This window comes from Neolamprologus brichardi, chromosome 22, assembly GCF_056152115.1.
Source record: "Neolamprologus brichardi isolate AB-2024 chromosome 22, ASM5615211v1, whole genome shotgun sequence".
Taxonomy (NCBI): Eukaryota; Metazoa; Chordata; class Actinopteri; order Cichliformes; family Cichlidae; genus Neolamprologus; species Neolamprologus brichardi.
The window spans coordinates 7,400,070-7,419,176 of NC_142124.1; the positions used below are offsets into that span (position 1 = coordinate 7,400,070).

General features: G+C 42.2%; 1 protein-coding gene across 1 annotated transcript; it reads right to left on the bottom strand.

Annotated features, from left to right (window-relative positions):
- Positions 1–1,030: 1,030 nt before the first annotated feature.
- On the bottom strand, positions 1,031–14,649 carry bmp8a (bone morphogenetic protein 8a). Its single transcript, XM_087834552.1, has 7 exons — positions 14,172–14,649; positions 6,335–6,527; positions 5,213–5,361; positions 4,554–4,733; positions 4,358–4,434; positions 4,069–4,179; positions 1,031–1,603 (listed from the first exon to the last, which is right to left on the bottom strand). Exons 1-7 carry the CDS (start codon positions 14,647–14,649, stop codon positions 1,454–1,456), a joined length of 1,338 nt encoding a protein of 445 aa, XP_087690678.1. The 3' UTR covers positions 1,031–1,453.
- Between the last annotated feature and the right edge of the window lie 4,458 nt (positions 14,650–19,107).

Here is a 19,107-nt window from a genome sequence, read left to right on the forward strand (position 1 = left end):
TTGCTAAAAGCAGCACTCACTGTTCCTCCACAGAGTTACCAGTCCTCACATTTTCACCATAAAATAATTTATGATCCCAAAGTCTTGATGCATTCTCAATCATCCAGGAAAATAAGTCTCCAAAAGTTGATTCTGTTCATCTGGACGTAGCGTTTTCTGGTAGAAACGTTTCGTCACTCATCCAAGTGACTTCTTCAGTCTCAGCTGACTGCAGGTTTCCCCAATCTTATAAACAGTACATTTGCATAATGACTGAAACCAGCCCACTGAAGGAACAATGGGCTGTGAGGTCTTGCTTAAACCTTGCAAAAATAAAATTTGATTATTTACACGCCTCAATCTCAAACTGATATTAAATGTACTGTTTATTTTATATTAACTGAAATGTTTCTCCCAGAAAACACTACATCCAGATGAACAGAATCAACTTTTGGAGACTTATGATCCCAAAGTTTGGAGCACTGATGTTCTCTGCTTTGGGAGTGGCTACTGCAAATACTCCAGTACACCCTACTGTTTCCACACTGGGTGGAATAATGCAGCTGTGTGCAGAACTGCTTATACATAAATGTGAAGGCACTTCCTCCGTGGAAAGCTCGTCTCTTCTGTCCTCCAGATGCATTTAGGTACTTGAGACATCCTTCAGGCGTCAGGCTGATTTCCAGGTTTTAGGCAAGACGATAGAGACACTGGTAAAAAGCCCATCATCACGTTTACTTTCACACCTGTTGAGACTCTGGTTTCACAACAGCTGGCTTCAGATTGGACTCAGGTTACAACATGTTTGCATTTCACTTTAGTGGAATAACTAGGATTTGCTTAAAACTTGGAAAAATAAAATTCGATTATTTACACGCCTCAATCTCAAACTGATATTAAATGTACTGTTTATTTTATATTAACTGAATACAGTTTAATAATCTCTTCATATAGATTTTTCTTATAACAACAGTAGTGCTGTCAGTTAACAACAAAAAATAATAATAATCAGGCATCACTGATGGATTTCCTACCATCTAAAATCATCTGCCTTCATGAGAATTTAAACCTTTCTGTAGTAAACTAAAGTCTGTGGTTTGATGCTGATAGATTAGCTTTTTTCAATTTGAAAATGTATCAAAATAAGAGAAATGCCCAAACATTTGCCCGTAACTCTTCCCTGAAGAAGCTAAACGATGTTCAATGTGAGCGTACATTTCTGCAACGTAATCGTGCGCCGTGAATCGATTGTTTTCAGCACGTTTAGAACGTTTTTGTGAAGCCAAAGAGTCTCGGAAAATGCTGAAACACTGACAAAGGAGAAATCTGAACTTTAACTCTGAAAAACGGGACCACTCAGACCTGCTGGATGAGATTTGTTGGTCCTTCATCATCCAAACTGTTCATGTTTCTGCAGCGTCTGGAAAAATAAATCACCCTTTATACATTTTCTTCTAAGCGGAGCCTCGGCCGCTCATAGACAGCCGCAGGTCTTGACCACCATGTTGCGATGCTTTTTGAGGATGACGTTGTTGTTGTCGTCGTAGAACAGGACGGAGATGGGGCTGAGCTTCGTGGGGGCGCAGCACGCTTTGGGGACCTCGTCAGGCTTCAGGATGTGAACCTGCCAGAGTGAAATACAGTTAATGCTGTTATACTAAAGTATATTTTAGATATGTAACAGAGAAGGGACAAAAATAAAGTCTATTATAATATTTAGGTATGTTGTAATCAGGTGTTTACAGGAGTTAGAGTCTGTTGGCAAGTTTTAAGGACTTTTATTTTACCACGATGTCCAACTGAGACCCAGATCTGTTCTGCAAGAGAAGCTGGTCAGTGTGGCAGCCATACAGACTCTCAATATTAAAACAGAACATGAAGTATAGCATGTAACACATGATACACGAACACTCAGGGCTGTGCAGTTAACAGATTCATGAGTTTATCCATGATATGAAAACAAAATCATGATAAAATGATCGATGTGCTGCTGTTTCTTTGTTGTTAAAGCACGTCTATTTGCGTTGGCACCGCAGACGTCCAAATTCTTTTTTACTTCAAAATAAATTGGAGAAAACTAAACAGAAGAAAGTAGAAGAGAAACAATTTAACATAAACCAGTGACACTCTGGAGCCTGATCAACCCTGACAGTCTCCCTTGGATGAGGATGTGTACGCCCGACGAATCCAAGGTCCACTACTGACGATGTGTCTTAAAAATCTTAATACTTTAAATATTATACTCTAGATCAGATTTCTAAACCTAACCAAGGAAGTAAAAAGAAATAAATGGTAGAATAATTTGTGATAAAAGGCCAAAAGACCGTGTGAAGTTGACACAACTGATGAGGTGTCCCGCTGGCAAAGCTTCCTAGCTGCCTTTCTTCAGGGTAGCCATCCCTCAAGACTTTCTCCATTTGAAGCAATGAATTATCAGGGATTGTAACATCTGGTCTTCTTACTGAATCAGTTCATGTTTCTTTTGTTATTTCAATTAAATTAATAAAATAAAAGGAAATGCTCCTAACTGAAAAGATCCATTTCATACACCCACAGTTTGTCCAAACACTGAGTGATCGTATAAAAAACAATTTGGATGTAATTAATGACCAGAACATTTGTGATTAGGATTTTCTTTCCTGCAGCGCAACAATTAGCGGTCTTTAAGCAACAATTACCCACAACTAAAGAAAAACAGCCACATGCCTCCTTCACCACATTTCTTACAGTGTGTAAATTCACAAACCATCGGCTACAAGTGCAGATCTTTCCGTAAAGTTTCTGCAATGTTCATTAAAATAAAAACACTTCAGATCTGTGAAATCTGTAAAGTAGTTCAGCTCTGAAAGAATGCAGTGAATGCAGTAAGAGACTGCAGAGGTGCAGTGATAATATATCATAGGCACAAAAGTAGAGGCCACAAGTTCACAAATCCACACCTGCGCAAACCCAGATGGATGCATCAGTAGTGTTCAGGAGTTTACCCAGTGGCACATTCAGATGCAGGAGCTGGGACTGAACCATCGATCGCCTCAGTGGGGTTAACGTCTGGCTCTGTGATGGCCAGTATGTGTTTGAAATGTTCCTCAATGGCTGTATCCCAATTCAGGGTCTGCAGCCTTAAAGTACGCAGCCTCAACGATCCTCAAGGGCCGCGTACTTAAAGACCGCTAAGGCCGGAAGTGCGAGGTTTGTCAAATGGGACGGTCTAGCCTCCGTTGCGCTGCCCAGGTTGCCTAGCAACCATGATACTAACAGCTGGAAACGTTTCATACAGCTTTGTTTGACAGAAATGAAGGAGAAAATCTTTTGTTCATTTGTTTGTTTGTTTCTACATGAGCTTTGATCATTCTCTGTAAGATTAAGGTCAGCTATTGAACCGCGTATATTTTAAAGTAAAGGCTTTAAAACCAAGTTAGTACAAACGTCACTAATGTCACATAACTTTGCCGACATGTGGCCAACAGGAATGTTTTAATGTTCTTCGTTATTAAACATTTGCACATAAATAAGTGACATAATATTCAGTACTTACTTAAAGTTTACTCTTCAGGCGCCCCTCATCCGCTGTTTTTTTCGGCAAAATTATCCACACCCACGCCACGCTATGCATTCTGGGATATGTTGGGCCACGAAGTCTACACCGCCATGTCCTTAAAATTCAGGGAAATTAAGGACGCATTTGAGGGCCGCATTTCGAGCAGCCTTTGAATTGGGACAACCTTCGTCGCGTCGCTGTGACGTAATCGGCCTTAAAATGCGGCCTTTAAGGCTGCAGACCCTGAATTGGGATACAGCCAATGAGTCCGTCAGGGAAGCAAAAATCCACTGATGGAATAAACATGGTTGCTCATTAGACTCAGGTGGTCAGCTGACCTCATTTTTTGGAAACGTGTTAAAAATGCACAATGTTGTTTTTGTTGGTCGAGTAGTGCGTACACACATCAAGCCAACAGGAGCAACAAATTGACTGAAATTACTACACGAGGGGCCCACAGGGAAAGGTAACAAGCTTCATGGTGTTTATTTATCTGTATCTTTATTCTGACATGACTGAGGTCAGGATGTGATCGACTCGTGTGTACTGACCACTTGCTGGATGAGGGCGTGGTTGGTGGCGTTCATGCAGGCGCCCAGAGGATAAAAGCACTCTCCATCACAGTAGTACGCCGAGTATCCAGTAGGAGCCAAAACCCAGTCCTGAGCACAAAGACACAATTATAGTTCATGATACAGGAGCCAAAAGCTACAAGTTTTATCTAATCTATAAAGAAATGTCATGTATGAGAGCGACACATAAGACGTTATATCAAAGATGATTTAACTTTTATAGGTCACTAGTAAAAAGATGATTAACATCACGAGTAGCAGGACCGACCTTCCAGCCCAGATCGCTGAAGCTGACGTAGAGTTCGTGCTTTTTACAGGGCTGACCTCTGTTTTCAGAATTACGTTCTGAAGGAACAACAGAAAAAAAGGTGAAAATTATTCGCATGATAAAACAACGAGTTAAAGGTTTTAACACGTCATCAGTAAGGCCTGTAATCCCAGAGTGTGATTGGCCGGAGCCTGACCTTTGAAGTTGGGGACTGGGAGGTCGTATTTGGGTTTCTTTCTGCGGGGATGAGGTTTAACGGCTCGCGGCGGCCGACACGGGACCTGGTTCTCCCTGAAGAAGGTGACCATGAAAGGCTGCTTGGAGCGAGGGCCCCTCCGACCCACCAACCCAATCCACCCCCCAGCCAAGGAGCGGTCTGAAAGAAAAGTGTCACTTTATATAAAACATATAAAGGTAAAGAAGCTGGCTAATAATTATGGAGACCTTGATACAGGGTGTTGACCTCCTGAGGCCACACCCTCCCTCATTACATAAATACACATCACCTGATCTGCTTAAGTCCAATAAGTGTTTAAGTTTTTACAGCTTGGAGTTGGAAAATATACATAAAAATTGTGATATGGTCAAAATACTCCCTACTCACCAAGCCCAGTATAAGATAAATAAGGATTATTTTGAACTGACTCATGCAAAGCTACACTCGATGAGTCCAAAGGTGAAGATATGGAGCTGGAAATGAAAATAACATGACCTGTTTAAGTATTTTCCACTGATTAAAACCACAGGGCAGGAAAGCAGGAGATAGTTGGAGGTCACAACCATATAAGGCGATATAATGGATCTAATGGCACTGATAGAAACGAGCATCGGTGTTGGGCCCAGAGGCGCACCCACCTTCTTCTGTCTCTACGTAGAGACGTATGCCCATGTTGCTGCGGGGGTGGACGAGCCAGTGGTTGGAGGCTGAGGTGACGTCAAAAGCCAGCCAGCCCTCCTGTCCTGCAGGTACCGACTGCATGTCCAGCAGCACCAGCTCTGGCTCTCTGCAGGAAGAGGACGAATAGAAATTTAGAATTTAGAAGAACAGCTTGGTGGTTTCACTTATTTTGATTGAGCATGCAATCACCAAAATTAACTATATGGTCAAAGGTCTTTTGATCTTTTAGTTGTTTTACACTTTATGTAAAAATCTACATCTCACATGCAGAGCAGGTCGTCTACTTATTGGAAGGTTGGTGCTTCAATCCCTGGCTGCCCCCTAGTAGCTCTGTGCTTTGGATACAAAGCACTTAGGGATAGAAAAAAGTGCTTGTATGAATGTTTGTGTGATCGGGTGACTGAGCCTCCTTCTTTCTCTCCTCTTTGGCCTCACCCTCCAGCTGGTCGCAGCAGATGCTCCACCCTGAGCCTGGTTCTTCCAGAGGTTTCTTCCAGCTAGTTTATCTTCCACTATAAAGCACCTCAAGGCCACTGTGGTTGTGACATAGTGCTATAGAAATAAAATCAAACTGAACTGAATGAGCAGCTGTGAGGTTAGGATCTGAATGCTTCTTCCAGATCTGTTTTTTCTCCAGCACACGCAAGTAAACTTGATCAGTCTAGACAATCGTAAACACTCGAGTCAGCCTGTATTTATCAGTTTGACAGATGACGTCCTTTACGGCTGTTATAAACAAGACTTCAGATGGTTTTATTTTCACAGACTGCAGCCAGGCTTGCGATCTTTGAATCTGTTTTCAGTGTTGCTTTGATCTGATTTGACCTGCTGATTTCATATAAAGTGTTTATCGGTCATGTTTTGTGTTTGAACCAGTTAGTGTTAAAACAAAATAGGGCTGAGGCAGAGGGGGATGTGTTTATAGGCTTATACCCATAAATTGAAAACAATAGCTAAAGACAGGCTAAAGAGTCAGAAGGCCTAAAGCTGGCTGTGTGGGACTAAAATCAAGTAACTGAGACCAAGACTGAGAAGGAGAACTACCGTAAAGGAAGAAAGACATAAAAGTGAGAGGAAACCTCTGTCTATTCTCTCGTTTGATCTCGTAGACGGAGATGTGCAGCGTTCGGTTTGCCCTCTGACCCACCGTCAGCGTCTTATAGATACGAAACTCTGCCGCAGTCACCGTCTCACCCTTGGGGAGAGGGGTGAGGTCAAAACGAAACTCCTTCCAGTAGGGACGAGGCTGCAGGAGGTCACGCTCCTGCTCCACTGCACACGGAAAGAAAGAATAGGGGAGATTCATCAGCATGGCTTTTCAGAAGGAGCAGATTTGATCAAGAACTTTAAATAGAGTTAGATTGTAAACATTTAGATGATTTGACAGTAATGCTGAAGTATTTCAAGCATACATTCTGGAAGATGGAGGCACAGATGCTCAAGCATCATTCCTGGTCAGTGCATGCTGGTCCTGCACATTCATACAAGTCTGTAAATGAGGGCAGTTTCTTGCAGAACACCAGAATAAAGCAAACAATCAAAGAAAAAAAGGATAAACTAAATAATGCGATAAACAAAAACAAAAAAACGACCTAAAAAACATTAATCAAGCCTTAAACGTATGTTTATGGTTGCATGATAAACTAAGAAGTAAATCAACTTTCCATGATGCATAAAGTAGAAGGAACTCAAACAAGGGCAAAAAAAGCTGCCAGGTGAAGGTTTGTTGACCAACACCACTCGCTGTCGGTGCCAACATCAGATTACAAACTGTTCCTGTTGTGCAAAGAATGGGAAAAACGGTTTCATCCACGGTTGACCGGTTTGTCTGAGGAGTTTTAGTTAACAGCAGATGAAAGAGGAGAAAATGTGTGTAACTGTGGAGAATAAAGGAGCAACCAAAGTGAAGAAGAGGAGCAGCAGTGAGCTCATCAGGAAATGAGTCAGAGAAAAGGACAGAGGGAAACAGTGATGAAAGAACTATTCACATCTTTGTAACACAAGTAAACGATCAGACAGAATGGTGATCATTACAATTTATTCCTCATTATTTTTATAAATGATAATTTACTGCTGTAGCTGCTCAATATAAAAGACAATTTAATCTACTGTAAAGTGCAAAAAAATAAAACAAATAACTATTATACCCTTCACAGAAAAAAATCCCACCAACTAACTGCTCTCAAGAAGCAGAACTCAAGCAAACATTTCCCCCAATTGTATAAAAGACCGACGTGTTTCTGTTCGTAAGGTCGCAGTTTTAAAATGGCATTCTTTTATTGCCCACCAGGGGGCGGCAGCGCTGCCTGCAGCTCCGTCTCGCTGTGACCCGATGACTCATCGGCTCAGTTGCTAATGGTGATTCCGTGATAAAGGAGGCTGTCAATTACAAATCAGGTGACTGCTCCCACCTTTTGTGGCTGCACTACACGGCTGCACGTCGTAAACAAATTCTTCTTAAAGGTTTCAACTATTTTTTCCTGTTAAAGCCTCATAGTATTAAATAAATAAGCTGTTCGGTTTTGTTATTTATTCTTCTAGCGAGAAACAAGCGCTTCAAAATCATATAAATACTGGAAAAGACAGAAAAAAGACAAATAATTACAGGATACAGTAAACACCGGTCAGCCTCAACATTAATCTGAGGTCATCATATCTTTTGAGCACTTTCGTTTGTGAGCTAGGACAGTAATTAAAACTCGGTCTGATGTATCCTGTAGATACTCGATCAGAAAATAAGTTAAAGGCCCTTGTTGAGTTCTTTAATTGGACAAAGTATTTCTAGAAGCAGGCCCCGAGAGTCTGCAGCCATCCTGAGAGTGATCTAAGTTAACTGGATGTCTAGAACCAGTCAGATCGAATAAATACTGGTTAAAACTTTGCTCGGAAACACACCCTTTAAGAGCTTTCCCTCCCCCTTAAAGTTCAACTTCTCCCTCCATCTTCCCTGACATGACTTTTATTTACTTTATTTTTTAATATTTAGTTTCATTTTGTTTGTATTGTTTTGGCTTTTTAATATTCATTCGATCTGCAGCAGTGTGCCATGATCCTGGGCTTTGCAGCACAGCGTTGCTCTGAAATTAGATTATTTATGTTACTTCACCTGTCGGTAATTTTGTAACTGACGGCGATCAACGAGTTTAACAGCTACAAACCAGGAAGATTCGAACTTACAGTTTTTTCCTGGTTGCTTTGGTTCGCTTGATGCGATGCTGTGTGAAGTCCTTTTAAAACATAGCAGTTTTTCTCTATGAAATGCGTTAGCTTTATTTCTTCATGCAAGTCCTCACATGCACACCTGTTCTGCACTTTCTCAGCACAAAATCAAAGTATTTATCCAAGTACATGCTCCCGGGATTCACGCTCAATTCGCCTAGTGCCGACATTTATGGCCGTTGTTATGATTTTTGTGATATTTTTTAATCATAAAAATGTTTCTTACCATGAATTTATCAGTTTACTTCACTCATAAAATGATCAATAATCACAAAGCAACGATTGAGTAAATTGCAACTGATATATAAAATCAAAGGTTTATTTATTCAAACTTGTATAAACTGAAAATTTACCAATCAAGTACAATTCATTTGATCAGATTCCAATAAATTAAATTTTTACATATATTGGGGGAAAATGCCAGTTTAAAAGGCTTTAAGCTGTTTTTAAAACTCACAGATTAAATTGCAAAGACTCACTTTTAGTTTAGATTTGGGGATGGACAGTAAACCCTGATCAGAAGATCTACTGGTAACATTTGATTGTTTGGCTTTACAAACACAAACGGAGCCATTACGAGATAAATGTATAAACTATAATGGTAGGCATAAATGACCACACTTAAGCTGAGGGTTCAGCTGAGGTGCCCTGCTGAAGGGCACATCAGGAGCTGCTGAGAACATGCGAGCATGAAAAGTCCTTCAGGGTTTGATCGTGACTCACAGGAGGAAACCCGAAACATGACACGAGGTGGAAAAATGCAACTGAGGCCTGAATCTGTAAACGCAGAGGTGAGCAAGTGAACACACGCCCTCATACATCAGCACAGCGAGTGTGTGTGTGTGTGTGTCCGTCCTTGTGGAACCCTTCATGGACATAAAAGTCCTCGTCACTGGGGTTTGGCCTACACACACACACAGAGCATGTTAAATAGAGATACTCAGCAGAGGACACCCCTCATGGGTTGGGCGTGCGCATATCAGCACACACACACACACACACACACACACACACACACACACTGCAGCAGTAATTAGAGACACTTAGTGCTCTGAACCGCAGCAGCTGCTCCGCACACACACCACTAATTGCAGCCCTGCCTGGTATTTTTAGTGTCGCTCCCTCCACAGCAGTATTTTCATCTCAATTCAGACCGTTGGCTTTTTTTTGTGTGTCAGTGGGCCTTTAATTCTAACCAGCTGTGTCTTCCCATTACATATGCACAGACACACACACGCTCGCCTGTTTCATTCAGCTTACACGAACCACACGCACTGATTCGATTAGTTATTCGAGGAGCTGCTAAATATATTTGGTGTGCGGTTGGATGCTTCGTCTTTTTGTTGTGTGAAAGTTCACACACTCAGCCTGAGGTCTTTATTTCCTGCACGATATCTCGAATGTTCTCTGTTCGCCTGATGTGTTTTAGCCGCCCTTTTAAGTAAGTTCAGTGAAGTTTCAAAGGTTTTCTCCAAAGGAAACTCTGTCCTGAGCTGTAGGTGATTATTAAAGATATGAGTCACCTCTGTTTACGAAATCGTGCCGCTTTGGGAGATGACACGCTGTGCTTCTGCAGCGCTGACTGATAAATTTCAGGGTGCTTTTTCTTTTCCGTAGCAGAGCAGATTTATTTTCTGTTTCTGAAAAAGCAAACCTCTCATTTGAAGCAGTTCATTAGAGACCCCGAGCAGAGAGCGGGTGACGTTTCCCACGGTGAACTGGGGGCAGATCACCATCGAGCAGGAGGAAGGAAACCATCGAAACAGGATGTTTAATGTTCAGGCTCGGACAGATAGGCATCGGCAGGGCTGCGCTGTCGTGTTGGTGGATGCATAAACATCCACACACGGAGGCCAAGAGGCAACTTTCAGCAGTATATTTTTTTCGGTATTAAATGTTATGAATTTTCTTAATGGATTAGTTTTTTTGTTTGGGCTGCAAAATGTTAGAAAACACTAAAAATTCCAAATTAGTTTTTCATTTCTGTTCAGCTTCACTTTCCTTTTTCTGAACTGTTTAAACATGTTTAGGGTCAGTTTAGTGTGTACATGCTGGGTGGTCACTGTCAGGGCCATGTCAGGTAACATATAGTACAATATAAACACAATCTTCCTCATGCTGGTAGTGTTGGAACATTTAACCAAACAGTATTAGTATTTTTTTAACCACATAGTATCATTTATTCCCCCATAAAATCTATAAAAATGTTGTTGTTTGCTTGTTTCTTAAATAATATAGTTGCTTAGAACCTTTGTTGGTGATGTAAACTACATGAACTCATGTGGAGGGTTTACAAAGGTCAGTCAAGGGCTGAACTTCCTTGGTGATGTTCTGTTTTTGTCCCCCCTATTAATTGACCTCCATCGAGTTCATGCTAACCAACATTTCTCACCATAATTAAAAGATGGGCATAATCAGTGTGAGCCTTTACTTGAAGATCTCTGTTTTTAAAAACAGTCATCATGAGAGAGAGGTACATCTGACTTTTCAATCACACTGTAAACAGCTGCGAGGCAAACCTGCTTTATTGACCTTTTTTATTGTAAAGGGGACATAATTTACCAAATTGACATCATGTAATATTAGATGAGACTTTAATTTAACGATCTTGACTATAAACGTATCAGGAAAGTGTTTACTGGGGTCATAAATAAAGCCGGAAGCACGGTTGTTTTACAACCCAGTCTTCAGCAACAAGGGGAGTCGCCCCCTGCTGTCCATTAGGAAACAATGCAGGTTTAAGACATGCTCTCTTCCACAGCATGTCTTTTTTCCTGTCTTCCTTCTGTCACCCCAAGTTTCTTCCTGTTAAAAGGGAGTTTTTTCTTCCCACTGTCACCAAAGTGCTGCTCATAGGGGGTCATATGATTGTTGGGTTTCTCTATGTATTATTGTAGGGTCTACCTTACAATATAAAGCGCCTTGAGATGACTGTTGTTGTGATTTGGTGCTGTATAAATAAAACTGAATTGAACTGAATTAAGGCTCAACCCAGCAAAATGTCTGAACTAAACTAAAAATAACAATAAACTTAATTTTATATGCGACTACAGTTAACACTATATTTTTAATGATAATTACTAACTTCCTGTTTGAATGTATTGAAGATTATGTCCAGTTAATCCATGCAGCCATTATTAATGAAAGCTGAGTAAAATGATCTAAACAAAGGACATTAAATACGTGGATCTGCTGCAGAGTGTGGATAAGAAGCAGCCAAAAAGGGTTTAATTCAGCCCACTGGGTGGTTGAAAAGTTTTATATGAAGAGAGGTTTACTTAAAATATACTTCTTAGTGGCTCATAGTCCGTTTCTGTCATGTCACAGCCGTCTTACAGATAAATACTCAAATGGCAGGTCTTTATAGCTGACAGATCTGCAAAGGAACTGTGGTGAGGTGTTTGTCTTCGATAATAATGTTTCTGTGTGATTTCGACTGACTGTGGAGAAACAGACATTTCAGGCTGTTTCATTCTGAACAGATGGTTCAGGAAAGGGAAACAGACTGGAGATGTTTTAGGTTATTACGGTGTTTCGGAGGTCTGGACCACATGTTGAGACAATCCCTAAATTTCAATTGGCTGCAGTTTACAAAAGTCCACATAAATCTGCTAAGACACGAGCTGAAACAGAGATGTGAGGATCTATGAATGAAGCCCAAAGAGGATCAGCAGACAGAAGAGCAGCTGAAGTTTGTGACCATTCCTTCACATCATCAATGCCAAACGTTTCACCTGCATAGTTTGTGTGTGTTTAAATTACCAAACACATTGGATGCACCAGGTTTAGTTGTTTCACCCTACTTAATGTTAAATTGGGTTATTTGTGCCCTGGGAGGAAAAATTAGTTTGATGCCCCTGATTTGGACAAATTTTCACCTCTTACTTTAACCTCTCTTCCACGGCATGCATTTTTTAATTATTCTTTGATATTTGGGCTGATTGGGACCTGATGAATGTAAAAACAAACAATTACCAGATTTTTTTCACCTACTTTTTGTTTCTAAGAAAAATGAGAGCCACAAAAGAGGATATTCGTTTAAAATTTCGATAGAACAGTAGCAGTATAATGTCCTCGTAAGTGGATATCAGGCCCTTGTAGAGCAAAATTTAGTATTTTGGTCTAAATAACCCAAAATGTGATGTCCACATATGTGGACGCAGGGTCCTAGGAGGTTAAACATCAAAGTCCTTCATCTAATATCACAGGAGCAGCAGTGGACTGAGGCTGGTGGATTTTAGGAACCATGAACCGAAATGTAAACCTACCAATAAATATCAGTTGTACTGACAGCGGGTTTAAGCCGCTCTGCTGGGGGGAGAGTTAGAGGAAACTACATGAGACTAAAAATTATGGCGCTGTCAGTGTCATCAAGCTCACACACTGTGTAATTTTATTCCTCTGAGTTTGCGTTTTGTAGCCAAACCACAAAAAGGCAAAAACTGTCCTGTCATTCAAACCTGATGATAAACAGCGTTCCTCTCTTTAAGCTATAAGGAGCAGTCCAAAGCTTTAGGGAATGCTTAGACCGTTTAGTGATGCCAGATGAGAAGACCGATGCCACAGCTTTACCTACAGATGTTAGACAATGAAAACTGGAGGGGGAAACATCTGGGCTGGTTCCGTTTCAAGGTAATAAAATCTACTTGACGCCAATTGTGACCCTAATTATTACCAATTAACACTTTAGATCTTGTTTGTTTAATGGCTATAATAAAACGAAACTAAAACCTAGAGATGCACCAACATATCAGCAAAACACTGCCATTGGTTTTGTTGGCAATTCGATCACAGTTACTGCGCTGAAGACTTTAAAATGATTCAGTTATTTTTCTTGAAATTTCTTTGTTTCTTTGACATGGGAAAAATATGAAGACAAACAAAACAGAAAGACAACTTCAGAAAACTCTGGCACATCTATCAGTTACATTTTTCCTGTAAATATCTAAAGAGGCTGAAGCTCCAGAAACACTCGTGGCTTTCACCGGGGTCAAGAAACATCAGTACCTGCTGAGAATGACATTTCCTGGTTTTAAATGTCTCGGAAGTCTTGCTTTCACAAACATTTACCTGACCATTTCATGAAGCCAGTTCTACTCTAATGAGGACCATAATTTACAAAGTGAACATCGCGTTGTATTAAGTAGGACTTCAAATTAGAAACTGAGAACATTAAATCATCAGGAAAATGTTTCTTGAAGTCAGAAATCAGGTGAAAAGTAGGGCTGTTTATCTATAGACTTCTACAGTAAACATAGGAGTCGCCCCCTGCTGGGCATATGAAAGAATGCCAGTCAAAATCACTTCCAGACCTGGACGTTAGGTGCATATTTTATATATCAGCGACGGTCCTATATTCCAACAATTAAAGGTACATTTTGTAAGTCCTCGCTGCAGAATTTAACTAAAATTTTTACCACCAGGGGGCAGCATTTTACACAATTTTTCCTCAGGTTTTACATCACACCAGGCTGCCATTGTGCAACTTCTCATTGACTTACAGGTTACATAAAGGTGACGCTGATTCACTGCACCATCTTGTGGTACACATTGGTATTACACAAAAGAAAAGCATGGCTGTAGTTTAGCTACACCTGTTAACTCTTCACCCAGTCGCTGATGTTTTGGACATAAAGTCATTGTGTTGATTGCCTTAGTTTTAGGAAAATAAGTACCTTTAACAGTTTTATGACTCACCCAGGTTGACGAAGCTCATCACCGTGTCAGCCTCGCTGACTACCGTCCCCAGCGGCGGTGTGTGCGTGCTGAGGGTCGGCAGGACCCCGCGGTTGACCTGAGGTGCCCCTTTAGATGACCCCTTGAAAGGTGTACTTGCAATAATCTCATTGCCTTCATCCTCATCAACCGACATGGCGTGGTACAGGTCCAGCATGAAGAGCGGCGCAGAGGACGGCGGTCGCAGCGGAGGGTGGGGTCTGGGTCTCCCCGGGAGACCCAGGATGGTCAGGATCTCCTTCTGCATCTCCTTCTTCTCTCGTCCACTAAGCTTCCGGAAGCTGGAGGGGACCACGGCCTCGGCCTGCTGGCTCCACAGCGAGAGGGAGAGCAGGAGCAGCAGGGAGAGGAGGAGCAGGGTCCAGGGGTGGATGGCGGACGTGGATCTGGCGCTCCCCGTGTGCGTCATGGAGAGGCTATAAGAGACGGCCGAGGCCATGACTGTAGTCTGCCCCCGATTCTTCTCAAAGATTCCCTCACAAATAATCCACTTCCCTCCTCGCGTCCTCTCTCACCTCCACCAGCGTGACCAGCCTGACCACCACAGAGTGCCTTCGGCTCGCTCCTGTTTGTGCCCCGACTGCTTCAGAGTCACCACAGACAAATACAAGCTTGATTTATGCCCGATGTGTTTAGAAAACAGCTGCCTCTGGACAGGATGTGTTTACAGCCTTAAACTGCCTGTTTATCTCTCCCTGCCTCCCTCTTCTACCTTCTCTAATCTCCTCTCATCCACTTCTCCCTCACCTCTCAGCCGTGGAGCAGGAGAAGCAGAGATAATGAGAGTGAGAGCATAATTACAAGCTTTTCAGATGTGTTTTGGATATAGACAAACAATGCCCCTATGGAAGATTGCTCGAGGCTTTGAAGTTGTAAACTTGCAGGATGGAAAGCAATTTCAGTGATGAGCAGGTGCTGCAGAAATTGGAGTGAAACCGGAGAGCCGTATCATCAGGTTAGCTCCGACTTTTTCTCCACCGCACAAGGAAATGAAGCTCGCACCTGCAGTGAGCCAAAGATTAACCTCACGAGGACCATCTGCTGACGAGAAATAACTTCTGGAAACTTTTATCCAGTCTTCCGTGAGCACTTATTCATTCACTCAAGGCCGCTCGCCTCCCACACGTCTCTGGGGTGCCAGATGTCTCTCCTAATCCACTTTATAAAAATTGTTTCCTGACTGTAAATCCTTGAGAGGGGTGAGAGGTTTCTCCTGCAGTCCTTCGCTCAGCGTGAGCTGTGCAGCGCTCTGAGTGTTTGAAGCCTGAACAGTTGTTCAAGACCAGAAGGGAGTTTCCCTCCCAGCCTCTCCTCCTCTTTCAAGTCCTAAAACTTCTCTCTTGTCCTGCTTACATCTCATCAACCTCCCCTCCCAGTGGTCTCTTTGGGAGACCTCATCTCTCTCCTCCTTACCTCCACCCATCTATCTTTTCATCCTCTTATGACTGCTTCCTTTCATTGCTACTCCGCTTTAAGTGTCTGGCTGCCAGCTGCCTTGTTTAATGCTAAAACATCTCTGTTCGCTCGGTGAGTCAGAAGTCAGGAAGTCAGGGAGAAGCAATTCTTTACACGTGTAACCCTGCACAGAGACGCCAAACTGACGGAAAGGTCGTAAAATAATAATATCAAGACAAAAAGGCAACGTTTAAAAAATAAACCTTTTTAGAAGTTAGCAACAAGTTAACTTTAAATACACCTGCGAATAAAATGATACCCTATTTTAGTTTTCGCTGATGGATTCTGTTTTTTTGGCTCTTTTTCAACAAAAACAACGGACGAATAATGACTGTAATGAAAGTGCCAAAAACCGCATTTCCTCTCATGGCCACGTGAGGCCGGCTCTACAAACTCAAACTAAAAACTGTATAAAATCAAAGCTTCTCAGTCATCCAGGCCATGGTCGTCTTAAATAGTTAAAATGACGGCAGCTGGACAACTTTGTGGTTCACGAAGACGTCTCACCTCTCGTCCAAGAGATTTACAACCTGATGGAGAGTCATAAGGGCGTGGGAGGTGGTCCTGAGAGTTGTTGGCCCACCCTGTAATCTTGTGAGTCATTAAGGGTCACGTGACCCAAGGCCAACTTAGCACCTAAAGGAGAAAGGACACTCGTTAGAGGATGCTAATCTTCACAGTTTGGACCAAGAAGGCAGATAGTTTGACAGAGTGAGCGAAGAGAGGTGGTGGTTGACAACACCAACTATCAGACACCCACCATACCAACACGTTCTCACTCCCAAAGCGTAACATTTTACGCTAGGTGACAAATCGTCAACATGTTACGTTTTCGGCTACCCACCACGTTCCTGAATGACGACCTCGGAAAAATGAGGAAACATGAGAACCGTATGGACACAATCTACACATGTTCGCTCTTTTTCTTCAAATCGCTTAGAAACACGCTATTTAACATCATTAAAGCCCTGGTTAAGCTCAGAAAAAAGGTTATGGTTATGGTTAGGGCTAGGGATAAGGTTAGGTTTAGGGCTGGAATACAGGGCTGGAACGTCTATTACCGCAGGAGCGTCATTGCACTGGATTTCAGCCATAACCCGCCGCGTACCATAAGAACGCCGAAGGTCTCCTTTCGCGTCCCTCAGTAACGCCGCGGGACGTCACAAAACGTCGGCATGTTACGCCTCGGGAGTGAGAACGGGCTGTCTTGAGATCATTTTCTGGACAATTCAGTCGCCACTCACATCTAGACCCACATGATCTTAGTAAGTCTCACGATGGCGGGGTGGGCAGTGTCCCACAAAGGCTTCAAGTTGAGACATCGTCACAAATTAAAAAGATTAAGCCTCTGAAAGGTTTACTTGGTTTATCTGGAAAGCATGAAGGGTGAACTCTAAAAAGATCTCAGCAAATATAGATGTATGAACCCATAATCCATGTTTACAGGCAAACCTTGCTGTTATACCCTCAGTTTCCACTGCATTTTATTTAAACTTGAATCCGTTCAGTTCACTTCTGTGAGTTGGATGAATGTTTCTTTTCCTCTGTTGCCAGTTTCAAAGCTCTAAAATCTCCAACATTGCTGTTATCTTGGCTCAGAATTAACGTCTAACATAAGTCTGCTTTTTTCTGAAGCTGCAGGTTTCCCGTTAAGCTATTCATTAGTTCACGGAGCCTGTCGTGCAGCAGGCCTAATGCAAACACACTGTGTGCATGTGTGCGACTCTAAACCAAAAAGACTTGGAGGGAAGAAGTGACTCAAATATAGTAGTGAGGCCTGTGCCAGCTCGTGTTTGTGTACTCTTTGCTTCAAAGCGGCCTGGTACTTGCGGTCACTTTGAAAGGCATGAATAACACTGACCAAACCAAAGTGACCACGGTTCATTCTGTCCTGGCCGAAAGGGCGAGTCCCAAATGCCAGGAATTAACGCTCTGCCCCATTTTGTTTTCTTTTGCTCTTCACATCTGCAACTTTATGGAAGCCTCGTCTGGAGAGATAAAGGGGAGAGGAGTGAGAGGAGATGAAGAGGCGGAGGTGAAAGAACAAACAGGGAGTTAAAGAGGAGAGAGAGGGAAAAAAATGTGCCCGAGTGCCCTCAAAACCATACAAACCCAGCATAAATGAAAAATGACATTCCTGCGAGACAGAAGTGGTGGAACAGAGCGAGGACTGTCATCAGAGGGAGCAGTCTGGGATGACAGATGGACTGCAGGCAGGACGGGCGTTGATGGATTGAGAGTGGACAGAAAATGAGAGGAGTGCGAGTGTGAGTGTACACACAGCTGCAGAGGGTGGACTCAGACCTCATCATCTCCGGTGGAACCACCAAATAAACAGGACGGAGTTATTTTCAAATCCTCCATCGCCGTCTCACACCGACACAAACTGGAGAGCTCGAACACGACAAGAAACACATCAGGACCGAGAGGAGGGAGCTCAGATTATTGAGATTACTTACTCCACCACCTCCTCCCCTGGGGTTAGCGACTCGTCGTGTACAGAAGAGACGATCCAGTCGGGCGTGCCCTTATCTGTAACAGCGTAATTACCTAAAAATGTCCGGTGTCTGTGGGCCGCTGTCTGCATGAGTGAGTGAGTGTGGGCACGCACATGCAAACCAGAGAAAGGGGAGACATAAAGGCCTTTTCCATTAATTAGACTAGAACTCCTTAAATAAAAACTAATGATAACAAAAAACAAGGAAAACAAGCTGGAAACATCACTTTAAGACCTGAAAAAAAGTCAATGTACTCACAAAAATACTCCTAACTGACCAAGTGATGCTACCCATCTCACAAAATCAGCAGACTTTCATTTTTAATATCATGTAAATGAAGAAATATTATCCATTTATCGAGTGCAGTTAGTTTTTTTTAAATGGCCACTCATTCAGTGCAGGAGTATCTGACTCTCTGGTCTTTGGGAGTTTGAATTTAGGTGGGCAGGGCTAGTTAAAGCCATGCATAAAAGCCACACGGCTTCCATTCTTGCAGTGCAGGGGTCTCGAACTTCAATGAGCTGTGAGCCACTGCTGGCACGGTCACCTCATTGTTCATGCAGTACAAAAAGACCCCAAACAAACAAGAAAACTCCCACAAATATTTCCAAAAATCTAGTGTTTTGTTTTTTGTTAATTTTTAAAATATTGTGTAACAACACAAAACTGCAAACTCATTCTTAACTAACTGAAGCTTTTCATTGAACTACTAAATAAACCAATGGCTACTCTTTCTGGCCAGACACGTGGCAGCACTTCTGCTATAAATTTGTTTGTATTTAACAAAATAAAAATGCAGACATAAGTGCACACGTTAGTTTTGGACTCTCTCACTGAACTAACACGGCCAATCCCTCAGCATGTTTGTGCTCGCTGCTCATGTTGCCTTCATATCAAATCATTTTTTACTTTTAAAGACTTTATTTTAACATTGCACTCAACAA

Coding starts and splice junctions, on each gene's coding strand:
- bmp8a (XM_087834552.1), bottom strand. CDS start 14,649: ATGGCCTCGGCCGTCTCTTATAGCCTCTCCATGACGCACACGGGGAGC. Junction 5,362..6,334: donor AAACGAGAGAATAGACAGAG/GTTTCCTCTCAC, acceptor CTCTTCCTGCAG/AGAGCCAGAGCTGGTGCTGC. Junction 4,435..4,553: donor CCCAGTCCCCAACTTCAAAG/GTCAGGCTCCGG, acceptor TTGTTCCTTCAG/AACGTAATTCTGAAAACAGA.